The sequence below is a fragment of the Sardina pilchardus genome, chromosome 17 (genome assembly GCF_963854185.1).
Source record: "Sardina pilchardus chromosome 17, fSarPil1.1, whole genome shotgun sequence".
NCBI classification, from domain to species: Eukaryota; Metazoa; Chordata; class Actinopteri; order Clupeiformes; family Clupeidae; genus Sardina; species Sardina pilchardus.
In genome coordinates this window covers 5,321,854-5,337,920 of record NC_085010.1, presented here as the reverse complement: position 1 = coordinate 5,337,920, position 16,067 = coordinate 5,321,854, and the positions used below count along the sequence as shown (strand labels likewise).

Below are 16,067 nucleotides of genomic sequence, written 5' to 3'. Positions count from 1 at the left end.
CTGGATAGACTATCCCATTGTTTTCGCCCCATCATTTTTTATGTCGATCAGTGAGGATCGAGGCCAGAGGAGCGAGGGAGGACGTATAAAAGCCCAAATGAGAGGCACCCATAGCCTGTGATGTGGTGAACTCTTATGGCCTGATCCAGCTAGACAGAGAGATGATTAGAGTATTATGTATTGTTGCTTTAGTTTTACTTCAGTGACTGTAAGTGTACAGTACTTTTTGTTTGTGTACAGATTTTTATTTTTCTACACTTTACAGTAGCAAGAACTATAATTTTGGCATTTTCTGTTGATTGACTTGTCACTGTAACTGAACATATGGTTCAGTGAAAGAAAGAAATATTGTCTGCAGCATCAGTTTTGTGCATTGCTTGATGAGGGTTCATCAAAATATTTTTGTCATCTAAATTATCCTAATGCTCTCAAACAATATGTCTGAATAAGATCCATATATTGGAAGAGGGTTTTTACAGATGTGTTTTGAATTTATTGTGTTGGTGTGTATAAGATAGCGACAGTGTGGAATCATTCAAAGAATGTGTTAGTGATATGAGAACAGTATAAGGTTTTATCAATGTGTTTATTGTTTTGACAGAAATATTTCATTTTGCTAACAATCTGTTATGTTCTGCTGATTGGGTGTTGTGTTTGGTTAATTGTGTGATATGTTTAGACAAAAAGAGCCCCGTTTTCAAAATTGTGTGTAAACGATTGGAAAAAACTGTAAATAGGCTGCACTTGAGCCCGTTTACCAATTAAGGTCACTGCCCCGCCCCTCATTACTCAATTGGCAGGCTAGAGGGAAGACACAGGGGCAGCAGTCAGTCTATCCTACTACACATAGAAGTCCAACTCTCCCTTTCCCTTTAGTGAAGCATTGTACAGTTGTATGGCCCTGGGTACAAATGACTTCCTCAGTCTGTCTGTTGTGCATGTCATGGAGCGTAGTCTCCAGCTGATCAAGCTCTTCTGCTGTATGATAGTGCTGTAGAGTGGATGACAGTCATTGTCCAGGATGTTGTGTAGCTTGTTCAGGGTCCTTTTGTCTGATACTGAAGTGATGCACTCCAGATCAGCTCCCACAACAGAGCCAGCCTTCCTTACCAGCCTGTCTAGTCGCCCAGCATCCCTCTTCCTAGTGCTTCCTCCCCAGCATGCCACAGCATAGAAGAGGACGCTGGCAACAACAGACTGGTAAAACATCCAGAGGAGCTTGCTGCAGACATTGAAGGACCGCAGTCTCCTCAGGAAGTACAGCCTGCTCTGCCCTTTCTTGTATATTGCTTCAGTGTTGACTGACCAGTCCAGTTTATCATCCAGATGTACGCCCAGGTACTTGTATGTGTTCACCACCTCCACATTGACCTCCTCAATAATGACTGGCAGCAGAGCAGGCTTAGACCTCCTGAAATCTACCACCATCTCCTTGGTCTTGGCCGTGTTGAGTTGTAGGTGGTTGAGTCTGCACCATTGCACAAAGTCCTCCACCAGGCTCCTGTATTCCTCCTCCTGCCCATCCCTGATACATCCCACAATTGCAGTATCGTCTGAAAACTTCTGCATGTGGCATGACTCCGTGTTGTAGCAGAAGTCAGGAGAACAGGACTGGAGAGAGCACCTGTGCTGCTGATTACAGTGGTGGAGAGGCAGTCCTTCAGTCTGACAAACTGTGGCCGCTCTGTCAGGTAGTCTGCAATCCAGGATACTAGGTGAGCATCCACACCCATCTGCAGGAGCTTGTCACTCAGTCTGGGGGGTTGGATGGTGTTAAAAGCACTAGAGAAGTCAAAGAACATGATTCTCACAGCACTTTTCCCCTTGTCCAGGTGAGAGTGTCTTGTGTAGGAGGTATGAGATGGCATCGTCGACACCCACTTTCTCCTGGTATGCAAACTGTAACGGATCTAGTGCATGGCGCACCTGTGGCCTAAGTATCCCCAGAACCAGTCTCTCCAAGGTCTTCATCAGGTGTGATGAGAGAGCGACTGGCCTGAAGTCATTCAGCTCACGTGGATGTGGTTTCTTGGGGACGGGGATAAGACATGATGTCTTCCACAGTGTCGGGACTCTCCTGAGACGTAGACTTTGGTTGAAGATAAGCTCCAGTGGCTCTCCAAGTTCAGCAGCACAGGCCTTGAGCAGTCTTGGACACAGTCCGTCAGGCCCGGCTGCTTTCCTGGGATGGAGTTTCTTCAGCTGTCCTCTAACTTGATCTGCCGTTATGATGAGGGGGGAGGGGAGGGGAGGTGGGGCGGTGTTACCATGGTCTTGGTCACTTGGGAGGGGAGGAGGGGACGTGCTGCACTGGGGGTGAGGGGGAGGTGTGAATTGGGCAGTTAAGCTGGCAAGAGCAGTGTCCATAGTTGATGGTGCTGGTGATGGTGATGGTGATGGTGGACAACCATTGTCCACTGAAGCAGTTGATGGTGCTGGTGATGATGATGGTGGACGACCATTGTCCACTGAAGCAGGGCAGTCAAACCTGTTGTAGAACTGGTTTAGCTGGTTCGCCCTGTCCAGATCCCCTTCCACAGAGCTGCTGCTTTTCCTCAGGCCAGTGATGGTCTTCATTCCATCCCAGACCTCCTTCATGTTGTTCTCCTGCAGCTTCTGCTCCACCTTCTTCCTGTAATCCTCCTTGGCCTCTTTCAGCCTGACTTTGAGTTCCCCCTGCACTTGCCTCAGCTCTGCCTGGTTCCCCTCTTTGAAAGCCATCTTTTTCCTATTTAGAAGGGCCTTGACATTGCTGGTTATCCAAGGCTTGTTGTTTGGAAAGCAGCGCACAGTTCTTGTGGGAACAACAACATCCATACAGAGGTTCAGGTAGTCAGTCATGCAATGTGTGGCCTCCTCCAAATCACCATTCTGTAGTACATTCCAGTCAGTGGACTCAAAACAGTCTCTCAAAGCCTCATCTGCTCCTGGTGTCCACTTCCTGAAAGTGCGTGTGTCACATGGAGGCCTCTGCACTTTTGGTATGTACATTGGTTGCAGGTGAACAAGGTTGTGATCTGATTTTCCGAGTGGGGGTAGGGGGGTGGCGCTGTATGCATCCCTCACGTTTGCATACATGAGGTCTATTGTCCTGTTTTTGCTAGTCGGGCAATCAACAAACTGGTAGAAATTTGTGAGGGTAGAATCCAGTGTTATGTGGTTAAAGTCTCCAGAGATCGCAAAAAAAGCATCTGTGTGCTGAGTTTGGAGTCAATTGTAGAGTGAATGATGTCACACGCTACGTCTGGAAGGGCTCGTGGTGGGACGTAAACACAGACAACAATGGCATGCGTGAATTCCCTCGGCAAGTAATACGGTCGAAGGCTCACTGCTATTAACTCCACATCCTTACAGCATGCAGTTTCTTTAACTGTAACATGACCGGGGTTGCACCATCTGTCGTTACTGTAAATCACCAGTCCACCGCCCTTCTTCTTTCCAGAAAGTTTATTGTCTCTGTCCAAACGGGCCACGCTAAAGCCAGGTAGCTCCACGTTCGCAGTTGGGACGGAGCTAGTTAGCCATGTCTCCGTGAGACAAATTAAACTCTGTACAGTTTCTGATTTCTTACCAGGGAAGCCAGTTCGTCCGTTTTGTTAGCCAGTGAGTTCACGTTCCCCATCACCATTGATCCCGTATCTCCCGTCGCCTCATCCTCACTTTGAGTCCAGCTCTGCAGCCCCGAAAGTACCATAATTCCTGAGGGATGTTAGCGTCAGGATCACCGGCCTGTTTCCGTAGTGCAAGCAGCTGTTTCCTTGTGTAAACAAGTTTGCTGTCGCCAGAACGTTGTAGTAGATCCATATCCATAGGATAGAATAAAAACACTCCTTAAAGTGTGTAATCCGTAGTAAAGAAAGTAAAGCTAAACTAAACAAAAAAAACACGTTAAAGCACAAAACAACACGAGCTACCAGGATTGCTGCCACCCTCGTCAGCGGCGGGCTTCCCACCTATTCCCACTATTAATAGTTAACTAGCATGCAAGCTGTTGAAACCAGTAGACATAATTACTTGAATTACTTGGCTTACAAACATGATGAACTGATGAACGATCAACTTTTCTTGACCACACAATAATGTCAGTGTCGGTAGGCTCACTACAGAAGAGTAAAAACATCAATGTCAGTGTCGGTAGGCTCACTACAGAGGAGTAGAAACACTGCATCTTTATTTTGTCCCCAATTAGAGAAGGCAGAAACAAAATGGATGCCAAAGCAACTCTGCATAAAGCGTCAGGGACCTGTGTGTGTAGCTTTGCTTGGCTCCTAGTAAAGGTGAGGAATAATAAAGGCAGTAAGTAAATGGGGAGGGGGGGGGGGGTACTTTTAAAGCGTGCACATTTTTATTACGTTGGTGGTTTATTGTTATTGCGTTGGTGGAAAGTTATTACGTTGGTGTAATCACTTCACCAGACTGCAGCTCTTGGGTCTCCATGGCATCACACTACCACACACACACACACACACACACACACACACCAGGGATGCAAACGGCGCGCCTTTTGGCGGATGCCGCCTTTTTCACGACTGTTTGGGGGACTTGGGTGAATCGTGTAGATCCGATGAGTTTTTTTTTAAGGGGGGGGGGGGGGTCCGTTGGACGGTCTGATTATAATTTCATCAAAGATAATTCTGTATGGAAATTACCGAATACGTAAATGTACGGTCTATGAGACAGTAGCCTGTAGTGTAGACATATGAGAAAGCTGCGCACGCAAAGCCAATGGAGCAGCGCGCGCGCACCATAGCCTGCTTACTGTATTGCATTCGCACTGAAAGGGATATTTTACACACACCTTACGCATGTCCACCGCTTGGCATATGGATAAGGTTCGTTCATCATGCACACCACTCGATGGCTTATAGAAGCTGGCTCTGCTGACATCATCAATAAAATCAAGATTATAGTCAGATCAATCGGCTCGTTATGTCTCCCGCAACATGTCCAAAAATAGCCTTGTCTTAAAAGTGTCGGAAAGAGTACATCTCTCTGCTGTGTGGAGCATAACAGAAGTTTCAATGACTAGCCTACTTTGCCCATTATGGCAAGACAATTACACGAGTAAAGTTAATTTGAAGTAGCCTTCTGTTGTTTATGTAGTTGTATAGGAAATTATGGCCTTATTGCAGCAGCTGTCAGCACCGTTTTCACTGTAGTTATTAGCAACGTGGCTAATCGCAATTAGCATAGTTTTGGTTTAGCCTTTATACTTTTTTTGCATTTGGATTACCAACCAACTAGAATAGATCCTATTATTATTGGCCTTCTAAATTTGGATTAGATGTAGCTGGCAGTGCAGCAACTTGCCTTGACAAAAAACTTGTAGGAATCTATTAGGCAATAGTACTTGCCAGAAGTGCTACAGGCATGTAAATTAATTGAACCAATATATTAATAGTAATAATGATAGAAAAAAAAACACACATCATACCATCATACATGTAGCCTATAGTAGCTTAAAATATAGGCATACACAAATAATGTGCTGACATGAGCTGTCGTCTTATATAAGAGCTAGTTGGACATAATAAATTGCCTATATTTAAAAATGGTATTCCCAGCATTGTTTGTACTTGGCAGCAGTCATTGTTTTGTCTACATTATTATTGGTGTGCCAATAATTCACCAAAACTTTAAAAGGCATATAGGCTATTGAGTATCTAAACAGCTGGTTTAGAGAGATTTTGCCATTTATTTTGGACAAAAAGAGGGTTACACTGTGTGTACTTTCAAGACATTTCAAGATGCAGTAAGAACAGCAATACAGTGGCTATGGCATACAGTGTATGCTCAAGGTAGGATAGTTTACCAAGATGATGGTTGTGCTGCAACTTTGAAACAGGATAAAGGTACTGTATATCATGACCCCCTACATTGACCGTAGAGTGACCATATTAGGCCTATTCCTCCAAAAGAGGTTAGACACCGATAAGCCCATAATACGCCCATAATTTGACCACATGTCTGTTTGCATCCCTGACACACACACACACACCACACACACACACTCATACTCACGGTCACTTCACCGGGCTGCAGCTCCTGGGCGTCCATGGGGTCTGTGAGCCAGGGGTCAGGAGGATTCAGCTCCATAAGGTCCAGACCACCATCAGGGTCGTCTGCCCACACAACCTCTGTGCATGAAACATGAAACACACACACACATACGCACACATACACAATACCACAAACATACACATAAACACAATACAGCACACATATACACACACGCACACCCATTGATCCTGAGGAAAACAGTTTCTGGTCAGTTATTTGCTGTGTGTGTGTGTGTGTGTGTGTGTGTGTGTGATGCCATGGAGACCCAAGACCCAATTTATCATGTTTGATCTTGCATGGTCATAGCTGTCCCTTAAAGTTGATCAAAATGTTGAGAGAGAGAAGGAGAGTGCTGCTTTGTAAGGGATAACAGCCGACGAGGTGACCGGTTCGATGGGAATAATGGCTAAGTGGAGGTCTAGAACTCCGGCGACGTGCGAAGCCGTGCCATTATTTCCATCGAACCGGTCGACCTCGAAGGCCGTTATCCCGCTTATCTCCCGTTTGTATTCATAACTAGAGATGCACCGATCGATCGGCTGGTGACCCACAGCTGAACCACACGCGCTGTCAACAAGCGATAGTCTAGGAGTAGCCTAGTTATACTGCACTTAAGGCAAGACACGGCAGGAATAAACATTTTGCTCCGGTTTGCCACCTTAGAATGAATTCTTTCGCACTACTACAACAACAAAGTCCGATTTTCACATTTAGAGGCTTAATTTCATTACCTTTTGTCTACCGTGACCGTGATACAAAACATATCATGTGTGGTGTAGTTGGAAAGCTGTGTTTCTCCTGCATGACGTTATGGCATCCAAATATGGACACTTCCTTTGTATTCGCAAGCAATCGCGAAAGTTCAAAGAAGAGTGTAGACTGAGAATTGCATGTCATTGGCTGTGTTTCAAGGCTGTTTTCTCAAAATTAGTTTTTTTTTTCAATTTTCCAACATCTCAAGCCTATTTAGCATTGGATGTGAGAAGAAAAACATAGGTGTTCCCACAGTGCATTTCTATTAGGCCTAGTAGCCTAGTGTGTGATATGTCCCACACTGAAAATACTGCAGCTGAAGAGGACTTGAAGAAGAATCTGTCTATTCCAATTTTTTTTACCAGCCATTGATAAGTTGATTACATTTCTATATTAACATGTTGTATTAAAGAAAAGACAGAAAATAACTATTTGTGTGTGCTGACAAGTGGTTAGAAGAAATGAAATCGGAATCGGCTAAAATCGGAATCGGCCGGTCAAATTCCATGAAAAATCGGAAATCGGAATCGGCCAAAAAATTGCAATCGGTGCATCTCTATTCATAACCTGTATATTTAGAACATAGTTTTATTCCACCGTTGCGTCCGTTAACATCGCTAAAACTGTCTTGACTGTGGGACTACTTTCCGCCACATATCAACTTTCTACTTGCAGGACAAAACTAGTTCTAGTTCTAAAATGGATGGTTGCTACGGCCAAAAGCCAAGCGTTAGTTCTATCTCTCCCGTTGTCAAGCGGGCATATCCCAGGATTCTGATTAACTTAAACTTTAAAAGATCGCTACTTTTATAGCCTACATGGCATCCAACTAGCTACAATCCACCTCCGTCATATGCTACAATGTTACTATGGTTCTGCACATCTGTATTTCAGCTTGGATGCAACGTGACAGTTCATACTTCGCAACGAGTTTGGCGAATTAATATTGTGTGATACGGGAACTACTTCCAAGGTAGCAGGTTATACGAAGTTAATGGCCACCCCATCAGCCAATCAGAGAAGAGAATTCCATTGTTGAGGGAGATAAGGGTCAATAAATAAAGAACAAATCAGGTGCTCTTCGGAAATGGACAAAAATAGAATTGAAGCAACTGCGACTGTCCTGTATACAAATTCCAGAGTATGTACACAGGATTCAGACCAGATTCAGATTCAAATTCAGATTAATTTCTTATCATAACTGGATTTCCAGACGGTACAGTATGCTGATCAGACCGCTGCAACTGATCTGCATTCAAATTCTAATACATGGCCAAATGTTCACCAACAGTGTTCAATTTGCCTCGATATCTCAGTGAACGTTTTCGAACAATTGAGGTAGTTCTCTGCAAATGTACCATGGAACTGGATGAAGGATTATAGTTAAAATTAAATATTAACACCAAATCATCTAAAATCAGAGAAAACAAGCTCGCCACAAACGTTCCCCATTGTTTGTGGCCAATTTAAACACACCCCATGCAGGGTGCTCCGGCTTACCGAGTTCATCCTGCATGAAGCTGTCAGGGGGGTTGACGTACTGCATGGTCTCCATGTTGAGTTTCCAGTTATGCTTAGTACAGCGGACCGTCCTGTGGCAGGAAGTACAGATGGAAGCTAGGGGTGGCACGGTTTTTGAAAAATGCTCCGAACCGTACGGTTCGCATGTCACGGTTCAGAGTGTGTGTTCGTCGTACGGTCCTACGGTTCAGGCTAGTTATGGCATGCGCAATTGATTCCCATATGTGACGATGTGTTTCCCTTACGTGCGAGAGTAGGAGTATGGAGTTTTGAGTGCTGCGTGCGAGGTTTTAGAAATGGCAAGTGCGAGAGATCATCCCTAGCGTGGTCAAACTGATGCACCTGACGCTGCTCGGGTGGAAGCATAAAGTTCTTCCGCAACTGTAGACAATGCGTGCAACTTTACCAAACAGTAGAAGTAAACTCATTCTCCTTGGCCCGCTCTCGTGCGCGCTCAATGGACACCCGCCCTCGACATGCACATTAATCCAAATAAAACATTCACAGTCGTGAACGCAATGACGCACAGAAGACGATTAGCTAAATTACTGTTAAATATGGTTAGCATCATTAGAAGGCTATTCTGCAGACATTTGATAAAAACTTGCATTCAAGTTGACTGACCATCTCAATACCAATGTTTTCAACTCCAAGACTTAAAAGGGCCTGTCCCAAGGAGAAAAAGTATTAGCTTACCTTGAAACTAAAACACATGTGGGGAAATTGAACTGTCCAACCAGTAGAGTATGATGAGCTTAGCCTGCTACTTTGTTTACAATATTTTGAGGCTTCAGCCAGACAGCTGAATTTAAGAGGTGGAGTTGTAATGAATAGTAGGCTATAATCTGCATGAAGTTTGCTGTTATGAATATCAGACATGTCAGTATGTATAAACAATTACATAATGTGTGTGTGTTTCAAATAAAGACTAAAGCTTTACACATCTTGTTAAAAAATCATTCACACTATATGAAAGGAGAGCGATAAAAAGGCGATGCAATGAAAAATATGGGTGGACCTACATTTTGTGCTGTTGCACCATCCCTGCCAAATAAATGAAAAGATTGTTGAAATCATCAATGTCTTCCCTCTTGCTTTATCAAAATCTCAACTGTAGCTTAGTTTCCTCAGACAATAATGTGCTTTATGAGAAGTCAAATTCAGTTTGTGCATTATTAAATGATAACTATTCTGTAAATACTCTGGCCTAATTGTGGATGATTAAAGGGATATTCCGCCATTTTTGGAAATACGCTCATTTTCCACCTTCCCTCGAGCAAAACAATCGATATTTACCTTGTTCCCGTTCATCCAGCCATTCTGTGAGTCTGGCGATACAACTTTTAGCTTCAGCCTAGCATAGATCATTGAATCGGATTAGACCATTAGCTTCTCGCCTGCTAGCTTCATGTTTAAAAGTGACTAATATTTCTGGTAATTTTCCCATTTAAAACGTGTGTCCTCTCAAGTTAGAAAGTGCAATAAGACCAACTGAAAATGAACCCTGCCGTTTTTCTAGGCTGATTTGACATGGAACTACATTCTCATCTGGCGTAATAATCAAGGCAACTTGCAGCTACTGGCACTACTACTGCTTGATGTCTATGGGGACTATTTTCAGATGCTGCGTACGATATCACTGCGCCTATGGTACGTTTGCAAGTTGCCTTGATTATTACGCCAGATGAGAGTGTAGTTCCATGTCGAATCAGCCTAGAAAAACGCCAGGTTTCATTTTCAGTTGGTCTTATTGCACTTTCTAACTTGAGAGGAGACGCGTTTTAAATGGGAAAATTATCAGAAATCTTAGTCACTTTTAAACATGAAGCTAGCAGGCGAGAAGCTAATGGTCTAATCCGATTCAGTGATCTATGCTAGGCTGAAGCTAAAAGTTGTATCGCCAGACTCACAGAATGGCTGGATGAACGGGAACAAGGTAAATATCGATTGTTTTGCTCGAGGGGAGGTGGAAAATGAGCGTATTTCCAAAAATGGCGGAATATCCCTTTAAGCTATATGCTGAAATATGTTTCTGGAGTGTTAAAGAGTAAAAGAAAAAATAACAACAAGAACCGTACCGAACCGAAAACCGTTACCCTAACCGTGATACGAACCGAACCGTAGATTTTGTGAACCGTGCCACCCCTAATGGAAACTGAGGCAACTTTCTGAGCAACTCCAGAAGCAATTTTGCTAGGCAATGTTCCAGAGTATTGAAGTCCCCCCCCCCCCCACCTTGTTCATTGTTTGTTGTTTGTTTAGTGCTGACCACCGACCTGCCGTCCATGTCCTCGATGTCCTTGATGAAGACGCCTCCTTGGTGCTTGCACTGGTTCCTGCATGCTCGCAGCTGACCCTCGCTGCTCTTGTAGATGATGTAGCACTTCCCATCCACAGGGCTCTTCTTGAAGTTGATGCCGTCTTTCAGCGACCCAACAGCCTCGGAGTCCAGGGTCAGCACGCTCTGCGCAAACTGGGATGCCATGAAAATAGCCGAGGCTTCCGTTGAACCTGTCACAAAAAAAAAAAAAAAAAAATGGCGACCATCTTTTTTTTGTAACCTTTTTTACCATTTGAGATATGTACAGGAGATACACACACACACAATTGCGAGGCAAGACTTTAAAGGCTTGAAAGGAATGCAATAACATCAACAGCAACCAAAAACCAATCAGTGTTGAAATGTTAACTATATGCAACATTTTTATTGGAAATTAACTTCCTTCCTGTAAATGATACAGATGCCATTTAAAAGCAGTTTGAACATAGCCTACTCTGTCAATAGTGTGTCTGTTTATACCCTGTCTGTGTGTGTACAATACAGAGGGCATTCAATGCTAGAGATTATAATTAAAACCTATCCTCTTCTCGCTAATCAATTATAAAGTGACAGTTGTGACGTAATCAATTAAAGAGGCGGAACTTCCGGTGAGGGCGGGACTTCCGGTGTGTACCTTTGATGAGTGCGGCGGGTGTTTGTAGTCTTTTGAACTTGATTGAATTAGGGGTGTGCAATGGTCTGATCTTTAATGAATTAGAGGTATGATATTCTTTGGAGATGAAAGAAAATTTGTAAGATGAATGAATGAGGGGCATGATATTCTTTGAAGATGAAAGAAAATTTGTAATGTGTCAGGTTTGAACTTGATTGAATTAGGGGTGTGCCATGGTCTGATCATTAATGAATTAGGGGCCTGATATTCTTTGAAGATGAAAGAAAATTTGTAGTGTGTCAGGTTTGAACATGAATGAACATTTGTAGTGTGTCAGGTTTGAAGAGGAATCAATTTGTAGTGTGTCAGGTTTGAACTGTGGGTCAAGTGGTATGATGTTGAGCGTGTGTCATGTGTGTATCTCAGCTTTGAAAATCGTTTTTACATAGTTGTGTTTACACTGAATTGTAATAAGAAACTAATTTCATTACATCCACTTTACTCTCATTTCATTCTTGTTGAGGACTTTTAGAATATAACCATTTACCACTTTTGCATAGATGTTTTTAGTTAGATGAAAACCTTAAAAATGTTGAGGTGTAGCAGACTGCCTCAAAGTGTCTGAAAGGCCCCCGGGCCCCCGAGGGCTATATTATTTTTCAAAAGTGTTATATGTTGGAGCAATGTTGTATGTCTATAGCCCTTGGGAAAGGGCTATAGACATCTCCGTATCTCCGTATAGATATCTCCGTATCATGAAGACTACCCCCATAGACTAACCCATATTTTTTTCTCTTCACAAAATTCTTTGTGTTCATATGTTACCCCTGCGTGTTGTATACGCCTGGGTGGAGTCGATAAATAATAGCCTAGTAATCGTCCGCTTCTCCCTGTTAGACGAGTTTGTAAACTTACAAAGTTGTTGTTATGTGTTAACTGTAGTCTTTTAGTCTTATAAAATATGTCTTCAAGTCTGCCGCAAGTTTTGTCTTGAAGTATATGTGGTATAAACGATGCTTTGAAGGAGAAAGCTTTATTTTATTTTATTTTGTAAAATAAGCTACTAGGTAGATACTGTAATGCTCGAGACATGCTAGGCTAAACCAGTAGCCAGATTTTGGAGCTCGCAATGGGTGAATATACGTTATTGTCATGGGAGTAATCACTTTGATGTTGTGTCTATACTTTTACACACATTTAAAGGAGAAATGCTAGACATGGTTAAATCCCATGGAGGAAGATGCGTGATGACTGTCATAAGATTAGATTAGATTAGATTAGATTCAATTTTATTGTCACTGCGTCGAGCACACATACAGACACAATGACATGCAGTCTGCGCCTAAACAGAAGTGCAAAAAAGTGTGATGTGATATACACAGTATAGAGAGGCGGTGCATAAACAGTATAAGATACCGCCGTATAGACAATATTATACAGTTGAGAAGGTGGAATGTTTACAGTAGCCATACATTAACTATAAATATGTGCAGTGTAGCATAAAACAAGAGAATGGCTTCTTTATTATTTACCATTTCAATGAAGGTGTTGATGTTAGTTTAGATAGATTCCCTTGAGTCAAGGGCCTTGTGCTAATAATTTCATTCCATATACTCTATACTCTGATCTTTCTTTGGTAGACAACTGACCATGTTTCAACCCTGACTTAATGGAGTTGTTCAAACGAGACTATCCAAACTATCTGTAGAAAATCAGATTGTGATTACAGTAAACTGGGTGGTCAACGGGATATTCCAGCACCACGAGGTTATTGGAAAGTGTACAATCCTCTATTAAAGGTTGCACATTGAAAAAAGAGTATTAAGGACCTTAAAGCTGGATAGGTTTCTGATCTAAGCGAGAGATGTAAACAAAGATGTCTTTTTTGTTAAGAATGAGATTTCTTTTTTTTTTTTTTTTTTTTACCATTTTAACTATTTTACCATTAAGAGATGCTAGCACCACCAAAGACAATTATGGTTTTCTTATATGATTAGCAGATGCCTTTGCTCAAACCAACTTACAAATAAAAGCAATAGTTAAAAGTGTTTTAACAGTTTTAAAATGTTAAGAAAGGACTTACACAATAATAAACAATAATGTCAATGCAATATCAATGACCAATAGCCTAATGAGAAGAAAACAAACAATCAGAGATGAAGCTACTGTATGAAGAGAATACATGTGCTGACAAAAGAGCTTAGACAAGAAGAAAAGTTAGAAATACCAACTTGTTGAGTTTTATTTCAATTTGACTAAAGGTGACTTTATCAGATCCAGGTTCAGATGGTTAGAGGTGAGTGAGAAAACTTTGACTTCCCTTACTATGTAACCAAGTACTGCCCTTTATTGAATTTGTACATGTGTCACAGCATTTTCCTGTTCCTTGTCATGCAGTGTCCGTCATGTGTATAGGCCCCCTCTGTCCACTCCATGTTTTGTCCTGTTACCGCACTTCCTGGCTTTCTGTTGATTGAGACACACCGGAAGTCCCACCCTCACTATTTAAACACTGTCTTGTTTCTTTGTCTTTTCTGACCAATTTTCTAAAGCAACACAAGCACTTTTCCTCTGTCACACACAGACACACTTCTTTATTTCTTTATCCAGCAAATAATAATGTCCACAAACAAGGTGGCGTATGTTGCATGATTTTATGAAAGTATCGAAGCCAGCCAAATTTGTAGTTTCTTAAGTCTCATTCCATCGAACTACAGGTCCGCTACCCGATCTGGTAAACTTAAATAGTGGATATAGTTGCTAGAGGGTCGCTCAGTGAATGCTGAAGTACCGTTCACCCTGTTACGAGTTGATGAACCACTGAAATGGTTTTGGAAACATTATTTTAAAGTACAAAAACTCTTTACTGTTGCTTTAAGAGTGTGTCTACAGAGTGTTTCCGCCCTGTCCTGCCGAGTCAAGTCTGTATTTTCTGTTTGCCTCATTGGATTGTGGTTTATTTGTATTTTTGTCTTGCTTCTGTTTCCTCTGTATTGAACCTGATCACCATGGTTTGCCTACCACCTTGTGCCATTTTAACCTTATATCCATTTCCCATCTCTGTGTCTGTTTTTCACGTAGGATTAGAGGGTAATTTAGAGTGCATGAATATACAGTCCTAACATGTCCCATAAGACCCAACCTGTACATTGCAGATTTGTTTTTTCTCTCCACACAGCCAAGTACACCAAATACATCAATCCATCTCCAAATTCAGTTTGCTCTGTATATTCAACGCAGAGCATTTACGTTAGAGATGCTCCGATCAGCATTTTTGGGGCCGATCACCGATTACCGATCACCAAAATCATGATCGGCCGATTGCCGATCACTGCCGATCACAGAATGGCAGGGGAATGAGAGTCTTTTAACAATAGTCTAGCAGAGTTTGCATCATTTGTAGAAATTAAACTAACTATGAATTAATGTAAGTGGCATAGAAGACAGTAGGCCTATAGGCTAGTCAAGATGTTGAAGAACAACCATTTATCGATTTGTCTTTAGAAAATGAAATAACTTTGGCCATCTTTTCCAAATATGCAGCGAGACATAAAATGATATCATACAAGGAGGGGGTCAGGCAGACCAACACACAGATCACCTAAATGGGATGGGACCAAATTACATCGCCTAGGCTACTTGAAAAGTAGTCTATAGCTTCTAAATACACTGACTACATTAAATGAAAAACGTGCTGCCACAAACCTATACTGCCACAAAGTGGAAAACTATGGCTTTTTCTCTGTTCCAAATCCCAAAAAAAGAAACAATGTAAGCTACTGTAAGCAATAAATTGCAAGCCTTTTTTCTCTTGGAATCCCCCATGACTGAAACATGCCGTTAAATGCCACCAGTTTGAGTCAATAAAGTGCACTGTTAAGCTAGCAGGGACATTGGACAGGCGTCTGCGCTTGGGAAGCTATTACTCTATTCTCCAGCTTGTCAATGTAGGCTAGACTGTTTGGTAACACGGGGAGATACACATTAGTATTTCATGCCTGCGGGGTCATATCGTGGATCAAGGCAGGTTAGGGCCGACTTACATTGCACGATATTGCCATGTTTTCACAGTCGGCGAATAAATATCCAAAGTCGGGACAGAAATCATGGCGCGGCGCGCTCCCGTAAACTCCTTTAATGTAAGGTGTCAATTAGCGGTTGTAAGCCAGTCGGAGTCTTTTTCTAGTTTTGCAGTTACGACAATATCAAACATGTCTGATATTATCGCATGTCTGCATAGTCTGTGACTAGTTTGTGACTTAAAACTCTATGACTTGTCTTTAGATGCGAGAGTCTGACTGTCTTTCAAAAATCTTTTAGGCTACAAATATTTGCAACATCGTAACTACTGTCCTCCACAACGAATAGAGGTTGTTCGTGGAGGCAAATTAATTCTGAACGTGATGTCTTTCCATCAGAATTATCCCTATCGTTAGTAGGCCTACAGTCGGCTGATTGAAGGGTGGGGAAGTTGGCTTGTTTAGTTTCTCATACCCGACATATTCAGTTGTCCGTCAGTGGTGTTAAAACGTCGTTGGTGGCTTCCACCTCGAGGGATTTCAGCACGACATACATTGCAAATGGTTAATTTTACACTGAACCTTTAGCCTACTCATGTTTGCCACTGCAAGCTCCTATCTACTCTAGGCTACTGTTGTGTGCCTGTGCGACGCGCCTGGAGGTGGAAAAAAGTCACGCAAGTAGCCTATTAGGTCACATGATCGGCTTTTTTGATCGGCGCTTTTGGGCTTCACCGATCAAGCCATTTTTAGCCAATATCGGCCGATCATGATCGGTGGC

The 16,067-nt window shown here is 42.4% G+C and overlaps 1 protein-coding gene across 1 annotated transcript in view; it reads right to left on the bottom strand.

The window, feature by feature from the left end:
* Positions 1 to 16,067, bottom strand: part of LOC134061801 (cytidine monophosphate-N-acetylneuraminic acid hydroxylase-like) — a 99,018-nt gene that overhangs the window by 66,798 nt on the left and 16,153 nt on the right. Inside the window, exons 2-4 of the mRNA XM_062517602.1 lie at positions 10,611 to 10,845; positions 8,314 to 8,405; positions 6,022 to 6,137 (exon numbers count right to left, since the gene is read on the bottom strand). Coding sequence (XP_062373586.1) covers positions 6,022 to 6,137; positions 8,314 to 8,405; positions 10,611 to 10,819 — 417 coding nt within the window. The 5' untranslated portion in view covers positions 10,820 to 10,845. The remainder of the gene's footprint in view (positions 1 to 6,021; positions 6,138 to 8,313; positions 8,406 to 10,610; positions 10,846 to 16,067) is intronic.